Raw genomic sequence first — 14513 nt, 5'->3', positions numbered from 1 at the left:
TAGAATAAAAGTTACATTAAAAATGTTTTCTCTGGGTCTCTGTATTTTCAATGGGTTATTTTGATAACTTGTAATGGCATAACAGTCAAAACAGGACAAATGAGGGGACAAATATTGGACCTTTGTCAGACTTGAAAAAAAATGAATATAAATTCTTTATCAAAAAGTTTTTTTCTTTTTTTTCTTTTTTGTGTGTAGTGTCTCGCATAAACACTTGAAGTTATTATGATCACATATAATGCAGCTCTGTTATGAGCGCAAGCATTTCGCATATAATATTTCACTATAATAGTTTCTCCCCCTAGAGGCGCTTACGCCGCGCGCGCTGCTGGGACAGGGCTGTTTGAAAGCGCAAAGCAGACAGGCATTCGCCCGCATGTGCGGCACATTATATCAACAGCGCCAGTCAAGCCTTTCGGGCTCTGCAATTCATGTTAACAGGCAATTAATCAGCCGGTTGATTACAGCACAGAAGTTGACTAAAGGCGATTGCGACGCTGCTGTGCAATGCCATTCATCACCGCGTGACAGCAGCAACAAAGGCTCGAGCTGGAATGGAGCGAGATGTTTTTGATTAAACGCTTCCAAGGAGATGAACCAAACAAACGTTGCCATGAACGAGTGTGTTTGGTTATAAACACACAGAGGGCAGGGGAGGCAGCGGGAGCAGGTGCCGGGCCGGGTTGAGCCGCTGTGTTTGTGTGTGGTGCAGCGGTTGACAGGGCAACAAGGGGACCGGCGGCTGCGTCCTGTCTAGTGTGTCCCCCGGGGGAGATCGCGAATGGACAAATGGACACGCGCTGTGCGTAATGCTTATTATAACTGTAAACAACGCAGCAGAAGGTCGCGCTTTTAACCTTGTTGTAGGGTTTTGGTTTTATTTTATCGTTATCACAAGTTTCCTGCAATAATAAAATTAGTAGCATATGTATTTTTTCGAGGCGTCCATGGTTACACAGTGGTTTTGTGAGGTGAGAAATGCACACAGAGAACTTCATTTAATGGCATGAATGATGAAACCTTAACAAACCCAGGCATTCCATCTTTATTATTTCAAAAGAATACATCATTGATTAATTGTATATGTGGATAACAACATGCAAATCTCTAATACAAATCCAGAGATACCAACCCAGACACCAGTGTAGATAATATATTTTAATAATACTAACTATATATATATATATATATATATATATATATATATATATATATATATATATATATATATATATATATAGTAATAATAACAATACATGCATCCCCAATTTAGAGACCCATCGGATATTAACAAGATGCATATGTTAAAACATGCAGTAGAATGTGAAATTATATCTTTTAAAAATAATTATAGTAATTATGATGCATGGATTTCTCTGGAACAATGTTTTGTGTGTTGTCTGTGTCCATTTTGTGCATTGCAATTTGCTAGAATAATTTTACAGCAAGAAAAGTCTGTTTATGAATTTTATTTGTTATATAAAATAGACCAAAATACAAAACAAAATGTCAAATATAACACACCAAAATATGATTAGTAATGTTTTTTTATACAAAGACACTTTCCAGTTTAAGTAACACAGTAAGCTGTAACATTGCATTTTTGGAGATATTTTTGCAAACAACAGAACAGAAGGGTAGATGATACACAATAAAGCTGGTTGACCATTTAGGAAATATACATTGACAAATGAATTTTGGCAGTGAATATTGTTAGTTAATGTAATGACAGCAATTCAGTAAGAGCATTCATTACACAGGCTGTAATAATGCAAATCTCTTAAAAAGCATCCTGTGCTTGCATTATGATGTTCATATGCACATTTCTTGTAGCTTTTGAACAAAAACATACACGACAAAAACACCAGTTATCTGTTTCCCCCCCAACAGAGCATCTTTATGCTTGCTTTTTGAGATTTTCACCTGATTTTTTTCTTACAGCAGGGGCCGGTCACTGCATGAAAGGAGTCAAACCAGTTCTAACCGGTTCCTTTCACCCTTCTGTCAACTTTCTAAAGAAAACCGACTGTAATACTATGTTCTTTATCCTTGAAGACAAACATTTACAACACTTCTTGCTTTACACTGCATAGTGGCTGTGTGATGTTACAGGTCACAGTTCAAGTTTGGCTTTGGTCCAGACCTAAGTGCTGCTCAAGATGGAGCTCGGACATGGAGACTTTACTTGGCCTTCGTCTTCTCATCGTACTTTCCTGCGTTCTTGTATGCTCCTACATAACCCGTGTGCTCCACGATTTCCTCTCGGCCACCTTTACCTTTGCCTTTCCCGGTCTCATCAAAGCGCTCCTTGTGTGAGCCCGTATATTTTGATGTGTCGGTTAGTCTGTCCACAGCGGCAGTTTTTGCCACTTTCTAGGATGATTGAACAAAGAAACAAAAATAAATAAATTAAGAGTGAATTCTGGTCAGATCAAAGTTGGAGAACTATATACAGTATACACCACTGAGATGTAATTACAAAATCAAATTCTAAAACATTAAGCGTTATCACATTTTAGATTGATTAATTGTGTTTTTTCATTATTCATTTTGAATTTCTTTCTCTTTTCTTTTTTCACATATGGCCACAAATATATTGTGAACCCAACCTTAACATAATGGTTGGGTTTGCATTATTTTGAGTTGAAATAATCCAGTATTTTTTTGTTTTTTTACACCTGTCCACTAGTTTCAAATGTCCCTTCTAAAAAATTTGTGTGATTTTTCAGTGTTCACAATGTAAATTCATTCATTTTTAAAATTTCATCCATTTGTCTGAAATTCGGGACTACTATATGTAAAAATACGCGTGAAAAGTAATCCAAAAGTAGTAAGAATAGATTACCCAAATATGGAATCCAGACCATATCAACTGACCTGGGTAGATCATTTGTAGTCATTACCAGACTATGATTCATTATCTATACCAAGGGCTGTATTAAAGAGGAAGAGTATAATTGAAGAGTTATAGTATTTAATAAATTAAAACTAGTTTTAAAAAAAATTCAGAAGTTCTATATTTTACATGGAGTATTGAAGAGCACAATTGCAAAAAACAAGATTTCTGAAAAACCCAAAAAAGAGAGCATTGTGATTATGTAGTCTGTGCAAATAAACTCTTCTATTATTCCCTAATTGGAAAGTATAACACAAATGTAACTGTTCTCACTCCTTCGGTCTGCACTAGCCGATCCCTCTCTGAACTGTGAGTGCCATTTCCCATATGCTTGCAACTCCTTTTCAACTTTTAAGTAGGTGCCAGGTTTGATTTATTGTTGTTTGATTTGTCACTGCCCTCTAGTGTCGAGCCCACTTATAAATCGGTAGCAGTACCTGATTAGTGTTTCTCAATGTTTTTCTTGGAGACTTACCAGTACTAACACAGCTCATTTTAGATATATCACTAATTTGACACACCCAATTGAGTTCATTTATTGCCCAGCAACTACAAATGAGTTGGATTATCTGTGAGATACAGGAGACACATTGTGATGAAGAATATTCACAAGGTATGATATTGCTCAGTCTGTCTTGTATTTTAGATGTTTAGGCAAGACATTTACATATTTATGGGTATAGTAGCCTTTGTGGAATAAACTATTTGAGCTGATAGTGGGATTATATCAAACTAATGTGCAGTGATTGTGAGATCAGGCTGCATATGGACACACCAACTCTTCATTTTTCCTTGAAATTATGTATGCTGCCTTTCAGAAGTTTGACATTTGTTTTTGCTTACAGAGACTGCATTTATTTTATTTTGAAAAAAAAAAAAAACATGTAACAGTGTAATATTTGATAAAAAACCTTTAATTCAAATGATTGTTCAAATATTATTTTAAAACCAAATTTTTAGCATGATATCATAATCCATCATAAATCATTCTAATATGCTGATTTCCACTCATTTCTAAATGTTATTTACACTCTTAAAAAAGGTTCCAAAAGTGCCCTTACCGTTACACCAATGTTGGTGGGTTCTTTGCCCTCAATTAGCTTATATATCGACTCCAGTGCTTCTTCTTTGCTTTGACCTTTGAACCTCTTTGGGGCCAATTCTTCTAGAGCTTTCTGGAACTCCTCATATGTTATGACCCGAGATGTCTTTGCTCTGAATCATAAGGTATATGGGGATTTTCAATATCTTGTGTACATTTCCAGTACAGTGCATAATATATATATATATATATATATATATATATATATATATATATATATATATATATATATATATATATATATATATATATATGTATATACATTTTGTGTATTTACCCAGCAGGCACAGGACATCAACATGCTGTCAGATTGACGTTGTACTCCAATGTCGTGGAGTTGCATTTTGCATTTTGTTTGGAAAGGAAAACTGTGTTGATATCAGAACTAGACCTGCCACAATTTCTTCTTTTTGTTGTACGATATATTGCACCAAAATATTTAGCAATAAGCTATATTATTGTCATTTTAAGACTATTTATGCCACTCATTATATAATGTCAGAATATAATATCATCACAATGCAAGTACACTCTTCCAAAGAACACATATTTTTTTATTCTTAAGAATAGTTAATTTAATTAAAGTAATTTTAACAACTTTATAATTAGGCATTGGAATTTGGCAATGTGAAAACATATATCCTTGACTATTAAATAATAATAAATGTTAACAAAAAAGTAACAGAGGCAGTGAAATCTGCTACTAGATCTATTTTCAGTTGTCAGACATCCACATGAAAATATATTAAAGTAATTTATAGTAAATACTAGTGTTTTAAATCATAATGACATAGAGATGTTGCTCAATCAGCTAAATTGTTGCTAGAATTGGTTTTTATGTATGGGTGATATATATTGCATCACCAAAAATGATTGAGGTCATGTCCATGTGTTGTGCGATAAGTTGATCTATTGATTATTATGACCAGCCTAATCAGAACCCAATGTCAAACCATCCTCAATGTCCAACGTCCAACCTACTGTAAAATTAACCAAATATCAGCATCTAATGATGTTACATGGTGACGTTGTATGGACGTTACCAATATGCTGTCTATCAGATGTTAGATTTTGGTTGCAATACTTAACGAATAACTGCCAGTATTTGATGTCAATATCATGTTGCTTTAAGATGTTGGCTTGACGTTGGCTTTTGGTCACCTGACGTCACAACCAAAATCTAACCTAATATTAATGTCTTATGACGTTGTGTGCCAGCTGGGTGTATTTGCACAATTATAAATATTTAAAAAAAAATGTCTTCCCCAAAAAATGCAAAACTCACTTGACTTTTGTGAAGACGATATCTACATCAGTGCTGGTGACGTTCTTGCCATCGATGACTTTGCAATCTTTGCACAGTTTAGCCCAGTTTTTCCCATTCAGCTCCTTGCCAGTGGCTTTGGTGTCACCATGAACAGCAAATTTCTTGAAGGAGTTAAGAAGCTGGTCCATGTCTGTGCTTTCTGCCATGTTGGGTATTCTGCAAAAACGAATAGTAAGACCATGACCTAATGGAACCCTTTCTCTAGAAAAAAGAAGTGTGTTAGCTGACCATATAAGTCTGCAATAGGCACAATAAACAGACATTTCTTAAGTCTTAACTTGAAAAGATGAAAGAGAAGGAAAATTACTGGGGTACTCATTAGAAAGGGAAGGGGGGAGGGGGTTGATTACATAGTATTATCTTTTCATAGGAATCTCAGATGTGTACTATACAATCTACAAATAACATACACACACACACACATCGCTCCAGTTGTACTGATGAGTTTCAGACCTCAACCTAAGACTTTATGTTCTGATTTAATGATTCTGACTAATTAAAGTTGTTTGCATTATCTAGATTGTCCTGTGATTTTGACTTTGAGATATTTCACTAATGTCTTCTTTGTTTGAATGTTTTGGCAAGTGTTTTCACCAAGTTACCCTCTTTTCCATTGCAGTCTGAATGAGTTGAATGAATGAAAACACCAATTAAATAACAAGCCAAAAGTAACACATTAGGTGTGTGTGTGTGTGTGTGTGTGTGTGTGTGTGTGTGTGTGTGTGTGTGTGTGTGTGTGTGTGTGTGTGTGTGTGTGTGTGTGGAATGACAGAGAATGGCGTAGAATTTAGAGGCCATTAGGATTGAGTTAATGAGGTGCTTATCAGCACTCTGCAGACTGCTAATTATTTACTAAAGAGTTCTACTCCACACAAAACACAGTGATGCTAGAATGTCCTATCTTTCCTTCCTGCATTCATTCATAGTATATTGCTGCTTTTTTCTTCATGTGGGATTAACAGAAAACAACACAAGCTTCTAAATGCGAACATAGTGTCTACACTTGATGAAGCTTGAAACAAATTAAGCTGTTATAATCAGTGATCTTGTCTATAGGGTGCAAAGCAACAATAAATCTCCAACACCAAAGCTGGCATCTCTGATGACTGTGCGTCCACTGTTAAAGAGCCCTTATTATGGATTTTCTAAAATGACCTCCCATGCAGTGTGTAGCACAGCTCTAAGTGAAGTGAAGTATCTAGCTAAAGCTTAAATCTGAAAGTGCACTGTGTTTAAACTATTGATTCATCTATCAAAGAGTCGATTCATAGTGGATCGCCACTGTAACGAGTCATTAGCCGTGTCGGCGTGACGTTGATATGGAACTCAAGCCTAGCCCATTTGTAGTGTGCATGCGCAGACCTGGTGAAATTGAAGCCCCAGCCCCGCCCACAAACACTGTATAAAGAAAAAGTAGAAGACAAACACTGTAGCAGATCCTGGCTGAATCATGTTGTGAAGATGCTGTGCTCTGAAGTGTGAGGGACAGTTAGTGTTATTTTTTTTACCCAACGATGAGGGTGAAGAGTCAGTGGTTGAGCTGTATTTCTGCAAAAATACCTCAGCATTATAGCCTCAGCCTTGTGCTGTTTTCGTCATTTTTCTGACAAGTTCTTCGGCAATCTATATGCTTACAATGGGGTGGCGACTCTTGGGTTTAACAGACTGTACCAAAATGCTGAGGACCAGGGTTGGGGGGGGGGGTGCATTGTTGGAGTGAATTTAGGTGAGTTTTCTGGGAGAAATAACAAAACAGGAGGGTGGCGGGAGATGGGTCTGAAATACAGAACACCCGGGAAAAACAGGAGCGTTGGCAGGTATGCTCACACATACACTCTACATACACTCTGCATTCTGACTACTTTAAAATTGTTGATAAGCCGTGGAGGGCATTTCGCTCTGTCTCGCGCTGAACGCCGTCGATCATTTACAACAGACTGGGTCATCGGACCAATCAGCTCAGATTACCATTGTGCAATTGTGGTTTGGGAACAAATGATTAGCTAAACGAATCATATGGAAGTCTTGGGATAATTAGGTAAAATAAATGCAAATTACAAGACAATAAAAGTGTTTTTGACCTTGCATGCATATCAGACTGTTGATGGAGACCAAAACCAAAATATGACGCTTTTTAATGCATAATAGGGGCTCTTTAAAAATAAAAAATCAGAGGTGTGCTTTTGCAGCACTGTAAAAGGGGAACCATTCTGGGCTCCAGAAAGAACCTTTTAGTGAACATATCTTAAAGAGTACCTTTTTTTTCTTAGTGTGAAGAACATTTTATTAATTATTTAACTTTTTGAGGATGAACAGTTTCTATGGATGTTTAAGGTACTTCATGGAACCACAAAATAAACTTTATTTGAGAAACAACCCTATTAACTTTAGTTTTACAAAAAAAATAAAGTTATTAGTTTTATTAAATATTCAAGTTTATTTAAATATTCTAGTTTTTGGTAGTTAAACTAAGGTAAATAATGATTTACAGTAATTATTTTTTATTATCATAAGTTTCATTTTATATTAAAGTGTTAGAATAACTGAATAATTATCTAACCTTGTGTTCATGGGTTACTGTTTAGAAAGTAAGACATTCTAAATGATCTCTTCATTCGCATTTGACTAATGCCATAGAATTTCAAATAGAGATTTTATTTAAAGCTCAAACAGCAATCAAAATGTCTGCTGAATCATATAATCAAAGCTCCATACAGCTCTAGAAATGAGAAAAGAATGACTTTCCATCTCTCACTTGTTGGGATAGTGGAAAGACAGCTTCACCTGATGCCTTTTTTTAACTGCCTCTTTCACTACTACTGACACGAAAGACAAATGGATTCACATCTATCACTTTGTGGCATCTGGTGTAGACAGCTTTTGCTGTGGCCCAACAACTGTTACGTCTGTAGTGGGCACAGGCAACTTTCAGTGATGCCTTCTTATTTATAAAGTCTACTGTACAGAGAAAAGCACAGTAGCAACATACAGAATTCTTTTAATTTCGAGTTTGAGTTTCGTCTGTTGTGAAGAGTTTTGGTATAGCCATTGACTTGTGACATTCTTAATCAATGGCTACTCTCAGCTGTTTGGCAACCAACATTCTTCAAGATATCTCATATGTTCAACAACAAAAAAGCAAGTCATACAGGTTTGTAAGTACTTGAAAGTGATTACATTTTAATTTTAGGATGAGCTATCTCTGATATATGCAGGTCACTGTACAGGCAAAAGTAAAATAACAAATCTAAATAAGACAGTTGAACCTAGTGATGTAATATACACCAATGCTTTGCCTCTGTATTTGCAGCTGCATCTGTTTAAAGCTCAGTACTTCTGTGGATCTGTTTGGATAACATGGAATTTCAGAAGTGAGGCCGATTCTGGGCTTTCTCAGTGTGTCTGCACAGTTCAGCCATTGTTAATGGAGGCGAGAGTAGGTGTGTGGATGGTCTGATGTGTCTGGGAGTTATTGTGGAATGTTTCAGATGGATGTCAGAAGTTTGGCAGCCGATGGCCTCATAGAGAGGCGATGAGTATACAGCAGCAGTGGGTGGGCTTGCCCTGGCTTCAACTCCAACTCCTTCAGCCATCTGTAGTTTCCTCTCAACTCACTCACAATGACTGACGTGTTGCGTTTAGTAGTGTCCAATGCGAATATAGGCTTATCTCATCAATTACATTATTATAATTCATAATATCTGTTTTTGATAATAATATTTCTAAAAATACAATGTAAATTCATTCATTCATTTTCTTTTCAGCTTAGTCCCTTTATTAATCAGGGGTCACCACAGCGGAATGAACCGCCAACGTATCCAGCAAATGTTTTACCCAACTAAACACTGGGAAACACCCATACCCATCACACACATAATCGACAGCCAGTCTAGCTCATTCAATTCACCCATATCACTTGTCTTTGGACTGTGGGGAAAACTGGAGCACCCAGAGGAAACCCACACAAACATGAGGAGAACATGAAAACTCCATACTGAAAGGGCAACTGACCCAGCCAGGGCTCAAACCAGCAACCTTCTTGTTGTGAGGTGATCGTGCTGCCAACTGCCCCACCATGAAACCCTATGCAATGTACATATGTCTAATGGCAAAGCTGAATTTTCCTACTCAGAACTCATTCTATCATGCAGATTTTTATCAATCATTCATTCATTCATTCATTCATTCATTTTCTTTTAGGCTTAGTCCCTTTATTTATTTGGGGTCGCCACAACAGAATGAACCGCCAACTTATACAGCATATGTTTTTATGCAGTGGATGCCCTTCCAGCTGCAACCCATCTCTGGGAAACATCCATACACACTCATTCACACTCACACTACGGACAATTTAGCCTACCCAATTCACCTGTGCCGCATGTCTTTGGACTGTGGGGGAAACCGGAGCATCCGGAGGAAACCCACGTGAACGCAGGGAGAACATAGAAACTCCACACAGAAACGCCAACTGACTCAGCCGATGCTCGAACCAGCGACCTGTGAGGCGACAGCACTACCTTCTGCGCCAATGCGTTGCACGTTTTTTTATTATATATTGTATAAATATTTATTATACATAATTTTTTATTCTATATATATTATTTTATTTATTCATTTTTATTATTATAAATTTTAAAGAAAATATTCACCTTTTTGCTCAATTCAATCTATTCAGTCTTTTTGTCTCGAGACTTCTAGTCTCATTCACTTCCAATCATTTTTAGAATTTAAAAATAGCTTGTTCTGCTGCTTGATGTAGCAAACTGATGTTTTCTTATTATAATATTCTACTTTGTCTGTATAGTCATGAACACACTTGCTCGTAGAGTAATTACTTTGAATGTTTTCTGTTTTATTATTCTTAGGTATTTCTCCAATAGACAACTCAATCGGAAAACAACCGCAAAAACGAGTGGTCAGATTAAAAAAATTGCATTTATTTGAAATAGTAGGTTGTTATGTATGTCACATTCCTTTTACATACTTAAAAGAACCATTTTTTTAATTCCCAGAACACCATTTTAGGTAAAAGGGCTTCAAACTAACGTTTTTTCCAAAGTGTGAATAACCTTTTCATAATCTAAAGAATGACGTTTCCACTATAAAACAGATTATTTTGTGGAATTGAAAGTTTCTATGGATTTAAAAAGTTGTTTAAGGAATCATCAATGCCAATAAAAAAACATTATTTTTAAGAGCATGCACATTCACAACCTTATACTGACTGCAATGTTTGAAAAGAAGTGTGTGTGTGTGTTTATTTTAAAATTATTTATGACTTGTTAATTATAATTAATGCAGAATACTCATGCAATGTTGTAATCATCACTTGGTGGTCAAACAATTCCAGTCATTGAATCACTGATGTGATCTCATGTTATGCGTTGTCATGCTTAACATGTTTCATGTGTGTGCCACTGTATATATTTCCCAAAATATAGAGCATGTGGGATCATGTGTGAGCTGCTGCTGTGGTTATTCCCACACAGGCGGGCGAATAAAGACATCATTGTGAGTTTGAACCTCACCCATTTAACACACACACACAATCAGCCGTCCACATAAACACACACTGCCCAGCTCCCAAGAGATCCCCTCACTCAGGACAAGACTTAGTGGAAGTGTCCATGGAAACCATTGTATTAAAATAGGAAACAGAGACACACTTACCCACCCATCCATACAAAGCACACAAACACACAGTAAATGCATCCAAATAACAAAGGCATGTCCTGAAGTCTTTATGAGCAGATCATAATCTCCATAATTTTCAGCCCTAGAGTTTTATAGCTTGTCTTTTTCTGTGGTCTTGCCCGCAGGAGACCTTTATTCCTCACACAACACGTTTCTTCACACGTATTCCCTATTCCATACTCAAGTATAATAGATTAAGTATGCGATAATCCATCTCACGACCCATAAAACACTGATATGCATGATAGACAATTTAATGAGTGTTTACTTTCTGATCAGACAGACAGCAATCCTATAATTAGCTTGATGATGTCAACAATGTTTTGTTCAACTTTTAGATCATGAATAGCATCCTTGCGTGCCAATTTGCCACTGGGAAAACATCATGCAATACTGTATATATAGAGAGAGAGCCTGCATATAATTGCAATCTAAATCATTTTAGTCAGTGGCAGTTGCAATTATCCAAAGTGAACATGATTTCATCTTCTGGCATTTGATGGCCTTTAGTCACTGCAGATGTTGCAGTCAGAACATCTTACTACTGTTAATTGAAAACAGCAGATTTTGAACAACCTTTTTAAGGTTCATTTTAGCATGTTTTTCATATATTAATGAGCAAAACAAATAGCAACTGTTTTAAGTAGTAGTGCTCAATACTCTATTCAACATCTCATGTATCAGGGAATTAATACAAGGGCTTCAAGCATCAAATTTGTATGTACTGTATGCTGGGGGGCAGAATCTGAAACATATCATCTTGCCTTGAATTAATATCATGTTATGTTTGTTATGTATAATTTATGTACCAATATATTATGATTTATTTAAAAATAGGCAACAGTTCATGGAAATTGGCAACCATAAATCATATCTAAATATAAATTATGGAATACTACAAGGTCCAATATTGTTTATAATTTACATTAATGAAATGTGTAAGACATCAGAATTGTTTGTTTATTTTATATGAAGTTGATACAAGTATCTTTTGTTCTGTGGATAATTTACCAAAACTTCAAGTGTTCACATTTAGCTGATGATTGATTATAAAGCTTGTTTGGCATGCTGTCCCAGGAGAGAGTCCTGAACTCATAAAATCCTCGAGCCCAGGGCTCCGTCCTGTTTGCAAGGGGAGAGGGGAGTTTGAGCTTAGGTTGATCTTGACAACTCCCCTGCTGTTGTAGCTAATGAACGGATAGTGATTGTTCTTAAGAGATAACTGCTTACTAGGAGCATGTCTATGTTGCTGATTTGGGCAAGTCAATTAACTTAAGTTGCATGATTTTGGACGGTGAGAGGAAAAGGAGGAACCCATTTGAGCACGGGGAGAATGCCCAGAAACATTGACTGGCTTGGTAAGGACTAGAACCAGTGGCGTTCTTGCTGTGAGGCAACAGTGCTAACCACTGGCCACCCATCTAGGAAAGGAGGAGGAGTAGGGGTGGAAGACGGGATTTTTCAAAACGAAGACGGCTGTTATATGGAACTTAGGGTTTTTATAGTGGATTCATCTGATTGGTAAATCATAAATTGAATAATGCGAGACCAGCCGCAAGCAATCAGAAGCATGTGATCCTCTCGAAATTAGTTTATAAATAAACTTCACTTATGGAGTTGATTAAAACAGAAATTAATAAATTGAAATTGTGGTTTGACGTGAACAAATTGTCCTTAAATATAAGTAAAACAAAGGTTATGTTATTTGCAAAGTTAAAAAAGTAATATAGATTTAAAAATCGATAATAAAGTTATAGAAAGAGTATATGCAATTAAGTGTCTTGGTGTTGTATTGTATCATAAAATTAGTTGGAAACTGCAAATACATAATGTAATATCAAAATTAGTAAAAAAAAATTCTAGCAATAGTGTATAAAGCAAGATTTATCCTGGACAATAAATCATTGTTTATATTATTTAACACACTTGTGTTGCCATATATAAGTTATTGTGTTCTAATTTGAGAAAATACTTATAAATCTAACTTACGATCCTCATGTACAATGCAGAAAAAAGTCATTCGACTGATAGAAAATGTGGGGTATTTGGAACATACAAAATCCTTTATTTTTTTAAATTGAAGATACTTAAGTTCAATGATTTTTAAAATTAAAAACATTTATGTTTAAAGCTTGGAATAAATTACTTCTAAAATGCATACAAAAGTTTTTTGAAATAAGACAAGGGGGATATAATCTGAGAGAAGAACAAAATCTTAGGAGGTTAAAAACATGGACAACTTTTTGTGTATGTCTGTATGTGGTGCGAAATTATGGAACAGTCTAGAAGAGAGGTGCAAAATCAAAAACATGTCATCTTGCCTTGAAATAATACTATGTTATGTTTGTTATGTATAATTTCGCAGTTGCTTTGCACTCTGCTGTGTACCGATGCCCATTTTTATGTGTAAACCACAGCTGCTATGATGCAATGCATGGCATATTATGAGAATATATTAAGTAAGAGTACTGTATGTGTATTGCGTATGACAAATAAGATGAGTGCATGTGTGCAAGTTCATAAGTGGATTGCATGGCATATTATGGGACTATATGATGTTATGTGTGCTTGCATATGACAAATATTATGAATGCATGTGTAATATGCAAACTGACTGCATGCTATACTATTGATCTATGTGATGTTATGTGTGCATGCAATGCATATCAAATAAGACATTATTTGCAGTTCATCATATGCAGTGTATGGTATATTAGTATGGATCTATATAATGTTATGTGTGCATGCTTATATAAGATGAGTTGATGGATGAGTTGATGGATGCATGTTGCATACTGTATGATGATCATTCTATCATATTAATATTAGTGAAATCACCCTTACCTGTGTTTCTGGCTTCCAGCTGCTGGCAATCCACACACATGCACACACACTCCCAGGTCTGTCCAACTTCTGTCCCGTCCTGCTCCCTTTCTCTCTCTCTTTTTCTCTGTCTCTTCTGTTGCTCCCTTCTGAAATGGGCTTTAAAAGGCTGAGGGCTTGTTATCATCTGTTTATTCCTGTATCCATGGAGACGTCCTGTTTAACATCAAGGGATGGCAATAAAAGAGAGAGAGAGAAAGAGAGAGAGAGAGAGAGAGAGAGAGAGAGAGAGAGAGAGAGAGAGAGAGAGAGAGTTTGTGTGTGAAAGAGAAAGAGAGAAAGAAAGAGAGCCTACTCAAGTTGTAGTGACCAGGGTCATTTATCAGTCGGGGTGAACTGGAGGCTTGAGCATAGCAATATATATTTGAAAAAGGCAGGAAAAGACTTGAGTGCTGTCCAGGGTGGCGCATTTGTTTTATTTGTGGTTTGTGTTTATCCTCTGTTTGGCTGTGTTGTGTTTGTTTGTAAATGCTACTCATTCAACAGTGTGAGTGTGTAAGGAGAGAGCTACAGTAGGAATGTGATTCATCCAGCACCGCATGAATGTGTTAGTGTGTGCGTGTTAGAATGCTCATCCACTACTGCCTGTTTGTGTGTTTGTCCAGGCTTAG

The 14513-nt window shown here is 36.3% G+C and overlaps 1 protein-coding gene across 1 annotated transcript; it reads right to left on the bottom strand.

Annotated features, from left to right (window-relative positions):
* Positions 1-1454: 1454 nt before the first annotated feature.
* On the bottom strand, positions 1455-13977 carry tppp3 (tubulin polymerization-promoting protein family member 3). The gene is made up of 4 exons (NM_201335.2): positions 13864-13977; positions 5284-5481; positions 3958-4111; positions 1455-2373 (listed from the first exon to the last, which is right to left on the bottom strand). The coding sequence occupies exons 2-4, from the start codon at positions 5469-5471 to the stop codon at positions 2182-2184; spliced, it is 534 nt and encodes a 177-aa protein (NP_958492.2). The 5' UTR covers positions 5472-5481; positions 13864-13977; the 3' UTR covers positions 1455-2181.
* Between the last annotated feature and the right edge of the window lie 536 nt (positions 13978-14513).

The sequence above is a fragment of the Danio rerio genome, chromosome 7, assembly GCF_049306965.1.
Source record: "Danio rerio strain Tuebingen ecotype United States chromosome 7, GRCz12tu, whole genome shotgun sequence".
NCBI lineage: Eukaryota > Metazoa > Chordata > Actinopteri > Cypriniformes > Danionidae > Danio > Danio rerio.
Note: the sequence above shows the minus strand (reverse complement) of the source record. Positions and strands in the feature narration are given on the sequence as shown.

Coding starts and splice junctions, on each gene's coding strand:
- tppp3 (NM_201335.2), bottom strand. CDS start 5,471: ATGGCAGAAAGCACAGACATGGACCAGCTTCTTAACTCCTTCAAGAAA. Junction 4,112..5,283: donor ATCGTCTTCACAAAAGTCAA/GTGAGTTTTGCA, acceptor CTTATGATTCAG/AGCAAAGACATCTCGGGTCA. Junction 2,374..3,957: donor CCACCAACATTGGTGTAACG/GTAAGGGCACTT, acceptor CAATCATCCTAG/AAAGTGGCAAAAACTGCCGC.